The sequence below is a fragment of the Bufo bufo genome, chromosome 2 (genome assembly GCF_905171765.1).
Source record: "Bufo bufo chromosome 2, aBufBuf1.1, whole genome shotgun sequence".
Taxonomy (NCBI): domain Eukaryota; kingdom Metazoa; phylum Chordata; class Amphibia; order Anura; family Bufonidae; genus Bufo; species Bufo bufo.
The window spans coordinates 7276546-7295371 of NC_053390.1; the positions used below are offsets into that span (position 1 = coordinate 7276546).

Here is an 18826-nt window from a genome sequence, read left to right on the forward strand (position 1 = left end):
TAAATGTATAAAATACAGGTTATACTCAATCTTTTCCCATAAAATTTTAGATCAATCAGCTCAGCTCCTCCTGCTCTATAACAAGCTGTCTGCAGCTCGACACCATGTTCACAAGTTCCTTTTAAAGACTATTTGAATCATGATCAAGTACTGTATTAATATGTCCACATACATTATAAAACAATTACATGGAGTGTCGTTACTTCTCCCCATGTCACTCTGGATTCTCCCACAGTGTGGGTGGAGGTGTGAATACAGAGATAAGAAGCAAGGTTCATGAGGACAATTCATCTTCACTGCTCTGGAAGTAAACAAGGCTCTTCTTCTCTTCCCTATATCCCCAATACTTTTCCTCCATGGACCTGGTCACAGTGACCCTCAAGGAAATATAATTTGGTTATCTAGGAGATCTGGGATAGTTACACCCCAAAATAAACCTTCTTATTGACCCTTTAAGGTCAATGAATAACGCAATTTGCTAAAATATGTGAAAATGGTTTCACATATGAATTATCTGATTTCTACTAAGATCAAATTTTTGTATAAAACTTTTCCCACATTCTCAACATGAATATGGCTTCTCTGCTCTGTGACATCTCTCATGCCTAACAAGATTAGATTTATCTGAAAAGCATTTCCCACATTCTGAACATGAATATGGCTTTTCTCCTGTGTGTCGTCTCTCATGAGTAACAAGATATGATTTCTCTGTAAAACATTTCCCACATTCTAAACAGGAATACGGCTTCTCTCCCGAGTGACTTCTCTCATGTGTAATAAGAGCTGATTTAACTGTGAAACATTTCCCACATTCTGAACATGAATATGGCTTTTCTTTTGTGTGTCGTCTCTCATGTGTAACAAGATTAGATTTCTGTGTAAAACATTTTCCACATTCTGAACATGAATACGGTTTCTCTCCTGTGTGAATTCTCTCATGTGTAACAAGACTTGATTTGACTGTGAAACATTTTCCACATTCTGAACATGAATAAGGCTTCTCACTTGTGTGACCTCTCTTATGTGTATCAAGATGTGATTTATATGTAAAACATTTCCCACATTCTGAACACGAATACGGTTTCTCTCCTGTGTGACTTCTCTCATGTGTATCAAGATTTGATTTATATGTAAAACATTTCCCACATTCTAAACATGAATATGGTTTCTCTCCTGTGTGACTTCTCTCATGTGTAATAAGAGCTGATTTCTGTGTAAAACATTTCCCACATTCTGAACATGAATACGGCTTCTCTCCTGTGTGTCGTCTCGCATGTGTAACAAGTTCTGATTTTTGTGTAAAGCATTTCCCACATTCTGAACATGAATACCGTTTCTCTCCTGTGTGAAATTTCTGATGTGTAACAAGATTTGATTTAACTGTAAAACATTTCCCACATTCTGAACATGAATACGGCTTCTCTCCTGTGTGAATTCTCTCATGTGTAACAAGATATGATTTATATGTAAAACATTTCCCACATGCTGAACATTGATATGCTTTCTCTCCTGCGTGAATTCTTCTTTGTGTAGGAAAACCTGAGCTTTTTGTGAACTCTTTACCACAATGAAATCTTTCACTTCCTTTCAGATTTGTATGTGTGGTTATATTGTGCGATTGGTCAGGAGAAGGTTCCTCATGATTAAGGGGATTATATGATAGATCTGCACTGTAAAGTCCTGGATATACATTAACGGTAATGAGGTTTTCCCTTGCAGAGCGCTGCATGATGTCTTCATCTTCAGCTTTATAATTTAACGACAACATGAACTTTCCCTCAGAATTCTTGCTGGAATTTTCTGTGAAGATAAAAAATTTGAATATGTGTTTTTTATTTCAAACCATAAAGAATAGAAACATATGACATACCTATGAGGCTGAAAGAGGATCCATCAGGAAGCCGAGATATAAGCCATTCATTCTGAATCCACTTCTGGCTTTGGCTAAAAAAACTGCATGTGATTTCAGCCTTAAAAAACTTTCTATAATTTTCTGATGAATTCTAGGATTCTGATTTACATCCAGCCATGCCTTTTATTACATACCGTAAATCAAGCAAATATTGTAAAAGCCTCACCATGTCTGAGAACCAGTCCTGTACTATGCCAACTATTTCACATAAAAGAATCCATCACCACATTCCTCACATTCATTATAAAGTAATGGCTTTGTAATGAGAAAGCAGCATTTTCCGTGTGGAATTACAGCCTCTAATTCCATGCGCTGCATCTGTAGCAGCAGGGGAGGAGGTACATTGAAAGGTGCTTTCCAGTTAAGACATAGTTGGGCAGAGACTGAGTATAGCTCAGAAGTACAAGATTCATCATGCCCACTCCCACTGTCTAGCCTTTATTATTAACTTTCTGACATGGAATGTAAAAAGTAAGTACACCGGCCTCTTCAGGTCTAAGTAATCTATTTAATAATATGTGCAGTTTGTATAGTGAAATCTAGGGACAGATCCTCTTTAATATTGTTATGAACAGTCTGATCAAGGCCAGCGGCTACATTTAACGAGATAATGCACCATGAGATGAAGCGCACGTCTCAGGCTAAATTCCCGGAACATGACAATGTAATCTGTAAGGCCTAATGGCCGCACAGTCACCAGATCTCAGGTTTATAGACATCTGTAGGATGTAGTGGAATAGACAGAGTGAGGTCATCAATCAGAATCTGGAATAAAGGTTTCCAGCACCTTGTTGGGTCCATTACTCTAAGAATTCAGGATGTTCTAAAGGGGAAGGAGGGTCCTATCAAGAATTAAGAAGGTGAAGTTAATGAAATGTCTTGTGAGTGTAGAGAATCATCACTAAGACGTCTGTGTCTGTACAATAATCACATGTGACATAGGAGCTTCCTGATAATCATGGATCTGAAGTCTCGAGTCCACCGAAAGGAAGACAAAAACACCACAACCAAACATCTTTAACCACTTCCCACACCATGTTGTAAATGTACATCATGGCAAGTAGTACATTCCTGCACCGTGTTGTATATCTGTGGTATAACAATAGCGCCTGCTCAGGAACTCAGCCGCCGCTATCAGCAGTGGGTGTCACCTGTAACATGCATCTAACACCCTACTACAACAGCCAAGATTGATGCTAATCAGTAACGACAGCTGCATCTGAGTGGTTTATGGATAGAGGGGGCTACCTCTCTACCCCAACAGGCCCCCCGCAACACGATCACAGAGTCCTGATCGTTGCTATTGCCAGATACACTGGCACAATACACTGCAATAGAAAACACTGCAGTGTATTGTGCCAGCGGTCCAACTGTTGTAACAGTCCTCGAGTAGAACCTAAAAAAAGTGAAAAAACTAAATAAAAATTTCAAGTAAAAATAAAGGCTTTAGGCCTGATCCACTTATTTATAATTGGTAACGAAATGAATAACCGGAAGCTATTAAAAGATCATGTTGGGGGGGGCGGAGTCTGATTGCGGAGCACGACGCACATGCTGGCGTGAGCTCTGCAAGAGGCTTGGTGGAAGCGAGCCTTATAAGCTACGTTAATCCTCGCAAGATGGGGAAAACTAACAGAGAAAGATCCAGAGACACCCCTGGAATACAGAGATCTCATTCTGGCCAGGGAGACATGGAGAAATTTCTCAGGCGAGGAACTTCAGCAGCGAGACCCGGATCCAAGATGGCGCCGGACGATACAGCATGCTGCACACAGAGCATGACAAACACCCACTTTCCTGTTTTGCCATCTCCTTGTTCCAGGACCTGTCGCCTATAACCCTGCAAAAACAGGGAAATGAAACCCCTTTTAGAAGTGCTCAGACAAAAGGAACTCAACTATCGATGGCTCCATCCATTCGGATTGCTAATCAACGCTCCCGGCCACAGGATAGTGATAAGATTTCCTGCTGACTTAACACAAGTCTATAACGTCTTCGAGATTGCACCACTGGATATATCAGACTGGACTATTGTGAAGACCCTCACAGATCTTCCAGCCATACCTGTGATCCCTAAATGGACCACCACCACATCCAAACTGCAGCTCCAGAAGAGGAAGGCGATGAAGATGACCCCGAGAAGACTGCACACAGAACCAGAGTGACTGTTAAGATTAGTTTTTCACAAGTTCATTATCCAGGATATAGTCCATCTTTTCTGTTAAGTTGAGGTCTATCCTTATCTAAGCAAGCTCACTGTATGGGAACAGAGCTAATGAGATGCTTGAGAGAGGTTTTCCTCTCTCTCCTTCTCTCCCTCACTAAGTGGTTTACTGGAGATTACTGTAGGCCACTAAATTCCAGATCAATAGCCCATAGGGCCAACAATAATGTTATATATATACCTATAACCATTTTATAGACACATTCCAATATGTTTACACTGTTAATGGAGAACTTGGCCCTAATATCTTACGATATTTACCCCATCTACGGTCTATATGCTTGCTTCCACTTGTAAGCCTTGTTACAGTTCAAACTTAACCCCCACTTTAGATATCTATAGATATCTAGCTCTTTCCCCAAAGAACTAGCACAATGTTGCCTGTCTTTTATGAGAACAATATAGTTAATAAGATTACTCAAATGTTATACTGTATGGTAACTTTTATGCTTATTTTTCCTTCCCTATTTTTCCTGTTATCCGACTTAGAAAAGACTATCTAACAACTGGTGTTCATCCCGGTCCTCCATGGCTACGGTAAAGATTGGTTTATTTAATATGAGAGGGTTAAACGCACCTTCCAAAAGGAGCCAAATATGTCAGCAACTGCGCAAACAAAAAGTGTATGTAACATTGCTACAAGAAACCCACTTCAAAAGAGGGTCATGTACCGCGTATGAACCACATGCAAAACAATCAATGGTTCCACAGTACATCATCTTCAAATGCATCTAGAGGGGTATCTATCGCTCTGCATAAAAACTTCCCGCTGGAGGTGCGTTCTACCTTTATAGATCCCGGAGGCAGATATATCTTCATAAAAGGAACTCTGGGAATTCAGACATATACTTTTGGGAACATTTACATCCCAAACACTTCACAACAAATCTGCATATGTGAAACCCTACGTAAATTACAAGACTTTGCTGAGGAAGTGAGGATATTGGGTGGATATTGGATTCATCAACTGAGGCCTCCACTATTTCCCGCTCTGCCCTAAATCGAGTTCTCAAGAGTCCTTAAGTCTAGCAGATGTGTGGAGGAACCTACACCCCACAAGCAAAGACTTTACGTTCTATTCAGTAGCTCACCGATCTTATCAACGATTGGACTACCTCTTCCTGCCATACCATTTATTGACGTCTTGCAAAGGGGCCAACATTGATAGCCTCCTGCTCTCAAACCATGCTCCAATGTTTATAGACTTCGCACCTAAGCAATTCCCAAAGCCCATGAGTAATTGGAGATTGAATGAGACACTTCTAGATAATCCAGAACACGTGCATAAACTGTCAGATGTATTGGATGACTATTTCAAAACCAATTCTACATCAGGAGTAGCCCCCGGATAGGTATGGGAGGCCCACAAGGCTGTAATCAGAGGTCATTTGATTTCACTAGGGACATATATTAAAAAGGAAAGAGAACAAAAAGTAGCAGACCTTTATAAACAAATCCAGACACTAGAATCTACCCATAAAAAACACCTTTCAGACGCGACACTGAAACAACTGAATCATTTAAGATCCACCCTTAAAAATATCTTAAACACACTAACAACTAAACTTTATCTTTCGGCAAAATTTAAATACTACGCACACGGGAACAAAGCTTCCAAATTCATGTTATCCCAGATTAAAAAGAGGAAATCCAGGGCCTATATACATAGGATTAAAACTGCATCCTCCTCACTTCTCCCGACTACGGAAGAGATAGCTATTCGCTTTAAAGAAGTTTATGAGAACCTTTACAATATAAGACAATCCACCCCTCAAACCGCTGGCATAGACAGAGTTCAATTGATAGACACGTGGCTCTCCACTTTGGATCTGCCCTTTCTCTCTCCAGGGAGCAGGCAAAGTCTTTACTTCAACCTTTCACACTGCAAGAAATTGATTTGGTGCTGAAATCCTCCCCCTTACACAAGAGCCCAGGCCCAGACGGCCTACCCATGATCTACTACCGTACTTTTCGATCTACATTAATTTCCGATTCTTGGACCTATGCAACAAGGTGTTGGAGGGAGACAGCTTGCCTAACCAGATGTTTATGCACACATTACTATTATACCCAAAGAAGGGAAGGACGCTACGGTCTGTGCCAGTTACAGACCCATTTCACTTTTGAATTTAAAAATGCTCACCAAAATGATAGCATTGAGATTCAAACATCTTAATAAACAGTGAACAAGTGGGCTTTATTTGGGGAAGAGAGGGTAGAATGAACACCACGCGTATATTACATATCATCAACCAGGCCTCTCGGCGTTCTGTGCCTTTAGTGTTGCTGGGCACAGACGCCTAAAAGGCGTTTGATCGTATAGACTGGGTCTTTCTGCAAAAAGCGCTACACAGGTTTGGGATCCCGGATAAGTTTATTTCCACTATTATGGCAATGTACGTAAATCCTTCCGCCACAGTCATAATAAACGGTACTTTTTCACCTTCTTTTAACATAAAAAAAATGGAACTCTACAGGGATGCCCCCTCTCCCCCCGGCTCTTTGTCCTGACAGTAGAATGCTTATTTCATGCTATCAGACAAGATGACGAGGAATGGAAGTCTCTGGAGTGCACCATTAATTAGCAGCCTTTGCAGATGACCTATTAGTGATCATTACTAAACCCGAGAGCACCTTTCCAGCGATCCAATCAATATTCAAGTTCTTTCCAACTTTTTAATCAATCCGTCTAAATCACAGGTATTGAATGTGACATTGAGTCTCCAGAAACAAAAAAGCCCGAAACTCATAACCCCATATCAATGGTCTATAGATTCAATGATATTCCTGGGTATACATATTACCTCAGACCCCTCAAAACTTTACGATGTAAATTGCCGGGAAGTACCAAAAAATATTAAAAAAACTACTAGACTCATGGGACCTTCCCCTGCACATCATGGTTTGGCAGGCGTTCACTGATTAAAACAAAAGTCGCCCCCAAAGATATTGTATTACTTACAAACCCTTCCTATACCCCTAGCACACATCTTCTTCACACAATTACACTCCATTCTCTCCAACCCCAGACTCAAACACTCATATCTCATTCAACCAACGAGACAGGGAGGGATGGGAATCCCAGATTTCCAAATTTATTACAGGGCTATCCAAGGTTTGAGGTGTATGGAATGACTACGACCACATAAAGACCGATTGGACATTCAAACAGAACACACTCAATCACAAATTCCCTTGAGGACCCTGTTATTGCTGGAGGGGAAAAATATTAAAAGCTGATATTCATAGTCCAATAACAAAAAACACGATTAAAATATGGAAATCCATTTTTTGCAGGATGAGATGACAGTTTGATAGGCACTATTTTGGGGTGCATATGACTTTTTGATCGCTCACTAATACACTTTTTGTGATGTAAGGTGCCAAAAAATGGTTTATTTAGCACAGTTTTTATTTTTTATTTTTTACGGTGTTTATCTGAGGGGTTAGGTCATGTGATATTTTTATAGAGCCGGTCGGATACGGACGCGGCGATACCTTATATGTATACTTTTTTTTTTATTTATGTAAGTTTTACACAATAATATCATTTTTGAAACAAAAAAAATGATGTTTTAGTGTCTCCATATTCTGAGCCATAGTTTTTTTTTTTTTTTTGGGCGATTGTCTCAGGTAGGGGCTCATTTTTTCCGGGATGAGGTGACGGTTAGACTGGTGCTATTTTGGTGGGCAAACGCCTTTTTGATCGCTTGCTGTTGTACTTTTTGTGATGTAAGGTGACAAAAAAATGGTTTATTTAGCACCGTTTTTATTTTTTATTTTTTACAGTGTTCATCTGAGAGGTTAGGTCATGTGATATTTTTATAGAGGCGGTTGATACGGACGCGGCGATACCTAATATGTATACTTTTTATTTTTTCCCTATTTTTTACCAATTTTTTTTAACTTTATTTGGGGAAAATGACGTTTTTGTATATTTTACTTGAAACTTAAAATTTTTTGGGGGGAAAACTTTATTTTTTCAACTTTTTTTTCACTTAATTTTTTTTCCCACTTTGGGACTTGAACTTTTGGGAGTCTAATCCCTTTTACAATGCATTCCAATACTTCTGTATTGGAATGCATTGGCTGTATGAGTAATACTGTGTGTATTACTCATACAGCTTCCGGCCTGTGAGATCCAGGGGGCTGGATCTCACAGGCTCGTCACCGGAAGGCAGCGCGATGCCTTCCTTAGACATCGCGCTGCCTTCCATGCCATCGGGTCCCCCCTACAGCCGCATAGGGACCCGATGGCACCGCCTGATCGCCGCCGCAACCGCAGGTAAAGCCGCAAACCGCAGGTCTGAATTGACCTGCGGTTTGCGGCGATCGCCGACATGGGGGGGTCACGGGAACCCCCCGGGCATTTAGCCGAAGTGCCTGCTCAATGATTTGAGCAGGCATCGGCTTCCGATCACCGCCCGCTGCGCGACGGTGATCAGAAATACACAGGGCGTACAGGTACGCCCTGTGTCCTGAAGAGGTTAAATAATGGAAATATATCTCTGTGGAAGGAAGACACTCTACTACTAATAATATCTTCCTCTCCCCTCCCCCCCTTTTTTTTTTACTGTATTCCCATGTTTTACTATTTGTACATGTTCTTGAATATTATGCAACCTTCAGATATGTATCCATGCTAAGTGCTGACTTGACAGAAAAATAAAAAAACAATTATGGGCCCTAGATATGGTGATGTAAAAAAGTGATTTTATGATGCAAAAGCAGTAAAACATGATATAAATATACATAGTTTTATCTCCTTAATTGAATCAACTGCACAATAAAGTTATTATATGTACCACATGGTGAACCCCATAATAAAAATAAAAAAATCTGTTCATAAAAACTTCAGCCTATCCGGCAAAAAATATAAAAGCAAGCCCCCACACAGCTGCCTCAGTGGAAAAATAAAATGTTATGGATGTAAGCTGTGACAAATACCACACCTCGTGCCCGCTCGACGTCGCCTACGTCGAGCTCACGAGACACGGTATGGTCACGGGTTACCAAAAACGTGACGTTCGTGTGAACTCGGCCTTAAGCAGAGTAAAAGTCAGTTACCGGGTAAGATGAGAGTTCCTTTCGGTTGTGGTGTGTTCTTTGCTGTAGTCACATGAAGGGCAGTGATCTCAGCTAGTTCCTGGGTCCCTCTAAACACAATGAGACCCTTCTTCAGAGAAAGACATGCCCGCTTGCTGGCACAAGCCTTTTAACCTGTAGCCGGCCCCTCCCCTCCCAGCCTTTGGGAGGGGTCCACTCCCCCTCTTCTGGGCTGGCAGCAAATGACCCACAAAACCCTTTAGGGTTCATAGCTCCAGACCAGAGGGTCACAGGGAGATGGTTCTGGGACCAACGGATCCGCCTGGCTTCCGGCTACAACTAGAGTCAAAACATGGTTCTGTTAGTTTGTTTCTGAGGGGAGATATGTATATCTTCCTTCCCTGGCATCCCACCCTCAAACCAAGAACGTGGGCACGTTCCTCATGGCCACCGGGACACAAATATGTATCTGGTTTGCGCCTGCGATGGCCGGGCAATTCATAATTCCTTATGAAATGTAGGGGCCAAAATATCTGGGAGGTAGCATTGATCCTGGGCAAGAGCTGAGGGGTTTTCCTGCAGATTTGGTTGCCTCCAAACTGGCTGGTTGAAGTGTGACATTATCCACACCTGGGGCCTCCTTTAAGCCTGGACCCCTGGGGCTTTCTCCCTTGCTAGCTGACAATCAGATGGCTGGGGGGTGGGAACATATTTTGCATGTACACTGACTGTGTACAAGCCAAAAGGTGAATCCATTGATAATCAGGGCTGACAGTAAATAATAATTTATATTCCTGACACAAGCATATGCAGGTTATTTATTAAAAACTGATTGTATAATGCACAAGTAGTAAATCATAAAAAATAAAAAAAAAAACTGTATAAATTCAGAATCAAAATAATTTTATCAACCTGCAGAATATAATTATAATTTCACTTATACCTCACAGTGAAACCCATAAAAAATAAAAAACACAGACAACTGCAATTTCTGCCCAACTCACGCAAAAAAAAACACCCCCACACAGCTCAGCCAACTGGCACCCCTTCACTTCTGAGCAGTGCAGTGTCCCCAAACAGCAGTTTATGACCACATTTGGGTGGAGAAACTTTGAACTAAATTACATGGTGCTTTTTCTCCTTTTAACCTTTGTGAAAAGGAAACATTTGACGCTAAAGCAACTTACTCTTAGAAAAAATTCAAATTTTAATTTTTGTGGTCTAATGGGGTCAAACCATCACTAGACCCCTAGATGACTTCTTTGGGGGCGGGGTGTAGTTTTAAAAACGGAGTTATGTCTTGGGGTTTCAGGGGCATTTCAGGTTTGACATGGTCACTCCAGTAAAATCTGTATTTCAAAAGCTAAGTGGTGCTCCTTCCCTGCTGAGCTCTGCTGTGTGCCAGAACAGCACATTACAACCACACATGGGTGTTACCGCACTCAGATCAAATGCTGTAACAATTTTGGGGGTCCTTTTTTACCTGTTAATGCTTGTAAAATTTTAAAATGTTGTGCTAAAACAACATATTATCGTTAACATGACAATTATTATTTTGATGCCTCAGTGCTTAAAAATTCTATGATAAACTTGTGGTGGCAAAACGCTCACTGCATTCCTACATTAACTCCTTCAGAGGTTTACTTTCCAAAATTTTTGGGGTGTTTCTTATGTTTTAGCACCTTAAAGCCTCTGCAAATAAAGAGATTGTACCTTAAAATCTTATGAAAAAAATGGGAGGCCCCAAAATCCACAAGGGCTTGCTTTAAGTCTGAAGTCGGTATTTGAGTAATTGTTCTGTTTTTGGAAAGGACCATGCGAGGTCCCAAAACAGTCTCCAGTGTGGAATGAATAGCATGTAAATAGGAGTGCAACTAGTGGACCATTGATATGAGCACACAATATAGAGAAGATCAGGTAGTGTTATTACACACCTGAAGACCGGGCGCTTGGTGACACACAGACTATGAGACTTCTACAGAATGGCTAGAGTGAGCCATGGTCCCTTTAGAGTGGTACGCCTCAACTATAGACAAACAATTTCAGAAGAAGGTAGTGGATTTTGAGGCTGAAAGACCCTTCCTGGGACCCTCAGAAATGACAAAGGAAGCTGTCTGAGAAAGAGAGATTCGGCTCATAGGATCAGATGGGGGAAGGGCAGAAAGAAGGCAGGAGGAGATATTTGCTGAGATAAAACCTCGTGACCTGTAGTAAAATGGAGGGAACTGGCCAGAGGACGACCTTGTCTTGATGAAGGACTAAGATGTGTGAGCGACTAGACAAGACCGCCAACTCAGAAACCCTATGGAAAGACGTGACGGGCACCAGGAAGGTCACCCACTAAGAAAGACACAAGGAAATGTCCTGTAAAGATGGCTTTTCTCTTCTTTTCAGGAGTACTCAGATGAAGAAACCATTGTTTGGACAGTTGAACTCTCAGAGGTAGCAGTTTCCTGGAACTTAAGGCCTTGTCTGCAGAGACATACTCATTTTCCTGCAACTTTGCTCACACTAAACTGTCCAAATCAGTAACTGGAGGCAGACCCTGGTCTATCACCCTGATAACCTAGCTAGTAAACAGACTTCAACCAGGTACTTATACAAACGGAAAATGCAAATGTGATCGCACACTACATCCAGCACTCTGCCCTCCATGCTGGACGAGACATTGGTTTATATTTTGGCCAAAGCATAGTAAGCCACTCACCGCGTCAAGGCTGTCTCATGAGTGGTCCCTAACTCTTGTTCCTACCTGTTCATGGGCCATGACAGCCACATAAAATCCAGGGAATGCAGTTCAACCAGGTACTTGCCACAATATTGCCACTGAGGTGACATAATACATGGAAAATTAATGTTTTTAACCATACACAGCCTTTAACTTGCTAACTGAAAATTAACGATTTCAGCAATAATTAACCCTTTTTTCTGTGCCCCACTGGGGTATTGCACTTGAGATCCAGAATCGGGTGATCGCCATTGCAAATAGGAAAGCCACAGAATCCTGTACATGGCGAGTAGGCCATGTAGATTAGTAGTGAAAAGCGAGCCATTAATCTGGCTGCTTCCACAGAAAATCTGTAGGGTAACATCTCCAGGTTCCATTGGAGATTTGCCTATGAGGATACCACTGAGGAGACTGGAAGCCCATTCTGCGGTGTCCTTGCTGCCCAAGTAGAAGCAAAGACGGGGTGGAAAGCTGCCCCAATGGCTTCAAAGGAAGACTTAGAAAAGGACTCCAGCTTTCTGTCTCTTAGGTCAGAGAATGTAGTTGCAGCCGCCATGGGTAGAGCGATATGTCTAGTCAGGTGGCAAAACTGGAGAGTCTATGATGGGAGGTGAGGACCACTTTATAACGAGATCCTCGGGAAATGGGTATAAGAGGTCCAGACGTTTTAGCAAAGCATCCATAAGGGGAGTTCTACTCTTTAGACAGAAAGGAATCAAATATGAGTGGTTCGGAAAAACCTTTGGAGAGCACCTTGAGCGCCAAAATAAAAACCCTTCTTGGGCGGAATAGGATTCCAAGAGGGTATCAACAACTGCCAAAATCAGGCTGTCAATCATAGAGGAGATTTTGGATGACTGCTTATCATCTAGAACATGCTCTGCATCAGAAACCTCATCTGAGAGGACCTGTTCTCTAGAGGATGCATCAGATACAGACGGGCTTCTTCCCTGACTTCTGACAAGGCAAAGAAGAGGTTAACTTGCTATACCTGCAGGAAGAGTTGAGGATAGCTTGAGCAATCCTATCCGGTCTATAGTGGTGTCGCCCCAAGAACATAGAAGAGTAGCTGCAGAGTCCCTGTAAGATGGAGGCCGTCAAGAAAGATCACTGATGTCTAGAAGTGAGGTGTGGAGGAAGGAGGAGAAGAGGTGGAGTCAGGCAGTGGGGGAAAGAATCAGTGTCAGGAAGGAGGCCCCGGCCTCTGCGAGGCTCCAGTGGCAGGAAGCTTCTGTCCTTCATGGTCCTGCTCCTCCTCCAGTGGCCCTGATGCTGCGTGTACTGTGGAAAGAGAGCAGCCGGCCACCAGAGCCTCACAAAAAGGAGTAATAAGCGGATGTCCTAGGGAGCCATCACCCGGGCCGCAGAGAATGGAGAAACATCTCTGCAAACCTTGGAAAGCAGATAGGTAGAGCTGGTGGGCGGAGGGGCTCCTAGTGGCAGCCGCTGTGCCCCATGGTCTGCCCTGTGTCCCCCAGTGACATGGACATGAAATATATGCATTTGCTCCATTGTCTTCTGCTTTTTGTTCTTATGGTATTCGCTATGACGTTAGGAGGTTATTCTGCGGTCAGTACGAGAGCGGCGATGTCACGTTTATCATGTGTCACTACTTCGCATCGCCTTCTGACCGCCAGAACTTTCTTATGGTCTCGTCTACAGAGCGGCGGGAGACCGAATCTTCTGCGGGGGGAGCTTTACTTTATTTTGGGGGACACACAACTTTTTGGTCACTTTTTATTCAGTTTTTGGGAGAAGCAACGTGATAAACAACAGAGTCAGACGTTTCTCTTCGTTTACAGCTTTCACTGTGCAGGAAAAACACTTTTATATTTTATTATTTTGGACATTTTCAGACGCGGCGGCGGCGACGCCTTTTAGGGTGTGTTTATGTTTATTTTTTATATGGGAAAGGGGAGATATGAATTTTTTAGATTTGTGTCTTTTTAACCTTTGATAAAACAGTTTACAACATGTGGAGGCGCATGAGACTGACGGGTCAACAGACAATCGCGGCCTCGAGATACCGGCCATCCCCGAGCCCTGTTATGGCCGGATGTGATATTCTGGGGTCTTTTAACTGTTTGGTCTCACTTTGAGTGTGTTTTTTAATAAACTTATTGCGTTGCACTTTGACCCCACTGTGGGCGTTCTCTTCCCCTTCTGTTTGTATATATCTGCCATATTGTGTCCGCCCTCTATGTTTATTTCACCTGATGAGGGCGTCTTAAAGGAGTTTTCTGGGATTTCGATATTAATGCCCTGAAGGCACCAGGACAGAATCTGAAGTCACTTTCTCCATTCATGATTCCTTACCTGTGGTGACATCTCCTGGAGCGTCCTCCTCCACCTCACTCTTACACGGGGAATCGCCCATCATCCGCTCTTCTTCATCCTCCACTTTAATATCAGTCAGATCTTCCCCCTGATTTGTCATCTGTAACAATTCAGGACAATACAGCAGACAGGTGGGAAATCTAACAGATCCACAGAAGAGACCCCCACCATCTATGACCCCTCTATGACTGCAGGACCCCCCTATATAGATGTGTATAGGGCTCAGCTCCATCTACCTGAGGGTTCTCTGGGAGCTTCTCCTCTGGACAGTCCTGGGATAACAGAGGACGGGGACATCTCTCTGGTGGATTTCCTTCTATGAGTCCATCTGTAGGAAACACAGTGACAGATTATTACGTGTGATGATGAGATGATGGGAGTAGTATCCAGATGACCAGTGAAGGTCTCCCCCTCCTCACATTGCAGATCGTCCATTACATCCGTCTCCTCTTCAGGTTCATCTTTAACGATAATCTTGATATCAATCAGATTTTCATCCTAAACGATAAGAGACATGAAGTAAGATGGACTTGGATACAGTCACTGTGCGGTCAGATCCTGGGGAGACGTCACCTCACACGTCTCAGGGAATCCAGCTGATGTGGGAGACGTGACCTTCTCAGCCCAATCAGATGCTGTTGGTCCCATCCCGATGAGGAGAAATCAAGGTTTTTATAATATGCTCATTAGCACCTTGGTGCAACAAGGGTGGTGTGATTGCACCGAAGTGCTCCTCTCACTCGCTTCTAGTCTGCACCCCAAAACTTTGACAGGAACATGCAGTGAAGACGTAACCGCGCCTGTCCTGAAGTCTCGCGCCTGTCCTGAAGTCTCGCGCCTGTCCTGAAGTCTCGCGCCTGTGCGGTTCCGGCTGCAGTACAGTGAAGAAGGTCGCAGATACAGAATTCATGTGACGACTGCTCAGTCAAACGCGCAGGTGCAAGACTTCGGGACAGACGGGATCACATCTTCACTGCCTGGCCCTGTCATAGTGGGGGGGCATGGACTACAAGCGAGTGGGCAATGGCACCGCTCTCATTGCACCAAGGGGCCAATCTGCATATTAGAAAAACGCTGATTTCTCCACATTGCGGCCACCGATCGAGATGGGACCAACAGCATCTGATTCAGCTGAGAAGAGCACGACTCCCACAGCAGCTGGACTGGTGAGAGGTAAGTGCCGACAGATTCCTTTACCACCATCTACCTGAGGGTCCTCTGGGACCTTCTCCTCTGGACAGTCCTGGGAATTCAGAGGACGGGGACATCTCTCTGGGGGATTTCTCCTCCTGGATCCATCTGTGGAGACACAAGCAGACAGTGACTGAACACATGGCCTCCATTACATGTCACTGCACACACGTGTATACACTGCACATGACGGCTCTTACCTTGTGATGTAAGAGGCTGGTGCTCCTCCATTACATGTCACTGCACACACGTGTATACACTGCACATGACGGCTCTTACCTTGTGATATAAGAGGCTGGTGCTCCTCCATTACATGTCACTGCACACACGTGTATACACTGCACATGACGGCTCTTACCCTGTGATATAAGAGGCTGGTGCTCCTCCATTACATGTCACTGCACACACGTGTATACACTGCACATGACGGCTCTTAACTTGTGATATAAGAGGCTGGTGCTCCTCCATTACATGTCACTGCACAAACGTGTATACACTGCACATGACGGCTCTTACCTTGTGATATAAGAGGCTAGTGCTCCTCCATTACATGTCACTGCACACACGTGTATACACTGCACATGACGGGTCTTACCCTGTGATATAAGAGGCTGGTGCTCCTCCATTACATGTCACTGCACACACGTGTATACACCGCACATGACGGGTCTTACCTTGTGATATAAGAGGCTGGTGCTACTCCATTACATGTCACTGCACACACGTGTATACACTGCACATGACGGCTCTTACCTTGTGATATAGGAGGCTGGTGCTCTTCCATTACATGTCACTGCACACACGTGTATACACTGCACATGACGGGTCTTACCTTGTGATATAAGAGGCTGGTGCTCCTCCATTACATGTCACTGCACACATGTGTATACACTGCACATGACGGCTCTTACCTTGTAATATAAGAGGCTGGTGGTCCTCCAATACATGTCACTGCACACACGTGTATACACTGCACATGACGGCTCTTACCTTGTGATATAAGAAGCTGGTGCTCCTCCATTACATGTCACTGCACACACGTGTATACACTGCACATGACGGCTCTTACCTTGTGATATAAGAGGCTGGTACTCCTCCATTACATATCACTGCACACACGTGTATACACTGCACATGACGGGTCTTACCCTGTGATATAAGAGCCTGGTGCTCCTCCATTACATGTCACTGCACACATGTGTATACACTGCACATGACGGCTCTTACCTTGTGATATAAGAGGCTGGTGTTCCTCCATTACATGTCACTGCACACACGTGTACACACTGCACCTGACTGCTCTTACCTTGTGATATAAGAGGCTGGTGCTCCTCCATTACATGTCACTGCACACACGTGTATACACTGCACATGACGGCTCTTATCTTGTGATATAAGAGGCTGGTGCTCCTCCATTACATGTCACTGCACACACGTGTATACACTGCACATGACGGCTCTTACCTTGTGATATAAGAGGCTGGTGCTCCTCCATTACATGTCACTGCACACACGTGTATACACCGCACATGACGGCTCTTACCCTGTGATATAAGAGGCTGGTGCTCCTCCATTACATGTCACTGCACACACGTGTATACACCGCACATGACGGGTCTTACCTTGTGATATAAGAGGCTGGTGCTACTCCATTACATGTCACTGCACACACGTGTATACACTGCACATGACGGCTCTTACCTTGTGATATAAGAGGCTGGTGCTCCTCCATTACATGTCACTGCACACACGTGTATACACTGCACATGACGGGTCTTACCTTGTGATATAAGAGGCTGTGCTCCTCCATTACATGTCACTGCACACACGTGTATACACTGCACATGACGGCTCTTACCTTGTGATATAAGAGGCTGGTGCTCCTCCATTACATGTCACTGCACACACGTGTATACACTGCACATGACGGCTCTTACCTTGTGATATAAGAGGCTAGTGCTCCTCCATTACATGTCACTGCACACACGAGTATACACTGCACATGACAGCTCTTACCTTGTGATATAAGAGGCTGGTGCTCCTCCATTACATGTCACTGCACACACGTGTATACACTGCACATGACGGTATTACCTTGTGATATAAGAGGCTGGTGCTCCTCCATTCCATGTCACTGCACACACGTGTACACACTGCACATGACGGCTCTTACCCTGTGATATAAGAGGCTGGTGCTCCTCCATTCCATGTCACTGCACACACGTGTACACACTGCACATGACGGCTCTTACCCTGTGATATAAGAGGCTGGTGCTCCTCCATTACATGTCACTGCACACACGTGTATACACTGCACATGACGGGTCTTACCCTGTGATATAAGAGGCTGGTGCTCCTCCATTACATGTCACTGCACACACGTGTATACACTGCACATGACGGCTCTTACCTTGTGATATAAGAGGCTGGTGCTCCTCCATTACATGTCACTGCACACACGTGTATACACTGCACATGACGGCTCTTACCCTGTGATATAAGAGGCTGGTGCTCCTCCATTACATGTCACTGCACACACGTGTATACACTGCACATGACGGCTCTTACCTTGTGATATAAGAGGCTGGTGCTCCTCCATTACATGTCACTGCACACACGTGTATACACTGCACATGACGGGTCTTACCCTGTGATATCAGAGGCTGGTGCTCCTCCATTACATATCACTGCACACACGTGTATACACTGCACATGACGGCTCTTACCCTGTGATATAAGAGGCTGGTGCTCCTCCATCATGGCCTCCTTGTACAGGTCCTTGTGTCCTTCTATATACTCCCACTCCTCCATGGAGAAATAGACAGTGACGTCCTGACACCTTATAGGAACCTGACAACACAATGACACCGTCATCACCCAGACCCTCCAGTGCTGTTACTGGAGAATTTCCCAGCATTCCCAGCAGTCTCACCTCTCCAGTCAGCAGCTCCATCATCTTGTGGGTGAGTTCTAGGATCTTCTGCTCATGTATCAGGGGGTGAGGGGGAGGCTCTGTGATGGGGGGAGGGGTCCTGCTCCGCCCTCCTGACTCCTGGAGATGGATGATGGGAGTCACACCGTCCCCCGATGTCTTCTTCACTATTGTGTACTCCTGTGGATGGAGAGAGACACTTAGGGAATAAACCCTTCAGGGGCCATGTGCTCTCCTCCGGCCCTCTCCTCCTGGTACAACGTGCCTACTTACCTCCTCATGGCTCCTACAACATGACTATTGGTCACTGGTCACATGACACATCACTCACCATACTGGGGGCTGATCTTCAGGTTCTCCATCACTTGGAAGGTCTGGAGGCCGTTCTCCAGGACCCTGGACTCTTCCTATCACTTCCTATGATGGATTCTCCTCCCGATGTCTGACTTGTTACAG

At 44.1% G+C, this 18826-nt stretch overlaps 1 protein-coding gene and 1 long non-coding RNA gene across 3 annotated transcripts; both read right to left on the reverse strand.

Moving 5' to 3' along the window:
- Nucleotides 1–458: 458 nt before the first annotated feature.
- LOC120989500 (gastrula zinc finger protein XlCGF17.1-like) lies at nt 459–14275 on the reverse strand. Its single transcript, XM_040417641.1, has 3 exons — nt 14227–14275; nt 763–1800; nt 459–478 (listed from the first exon to the last, which is right to left on the reverse strand). The coding sequence occupies exons 2-3, from the start codon at nt 1766–1768 to the stop codon at nt 459–461; spliced, it is 1026 nt and encodes a 341-aa protein (XP_040273575.1). The 5' UTR covers nt 1769–1800; nt 14227–14275.
- A 145-nt stretch (nt 14276–14420) lies between these two features.
- LOC120992014 lies at nt 14421–18036 on the reverse strand. Of its 2 annotated transcripts, none has more exons than XR_005776895.1 (3): nt 18007–18036; nt 15473–15546; nt 14421–14501 (listed from the first exon to the last, which is right to left on the reverse strand). It is a non-coding gene; the product is annotated as an uncharacterized LOC120992014 (long non-coding RNA). The 2 variants fall into 2 exon arrangements; XR_005776896.1 differs by lacking the exon at nt 18007–18036 and adding an exon at nt 15718–15732.
- Between the last annotated feature and the right edge of the window lie 790 nt (nt 18037–18826).

Excerpts from the sequence above, each read along its gene's own strand:
- LOC120989500 (XM_040417641.1), bottom strand. The coding sequence starts at position 1,768 with ATGTTGTCGTTAAATTATAAAGCTGAAGATGAAGACATCATGCAGCGC. Across the intron at positions 479-762 it reads TCTTATTACACATGAGAGAA|CAAATTGCGTTATTCATTGA; the intron begins GTCACTCGGGAG and ends CACATATTTTAG.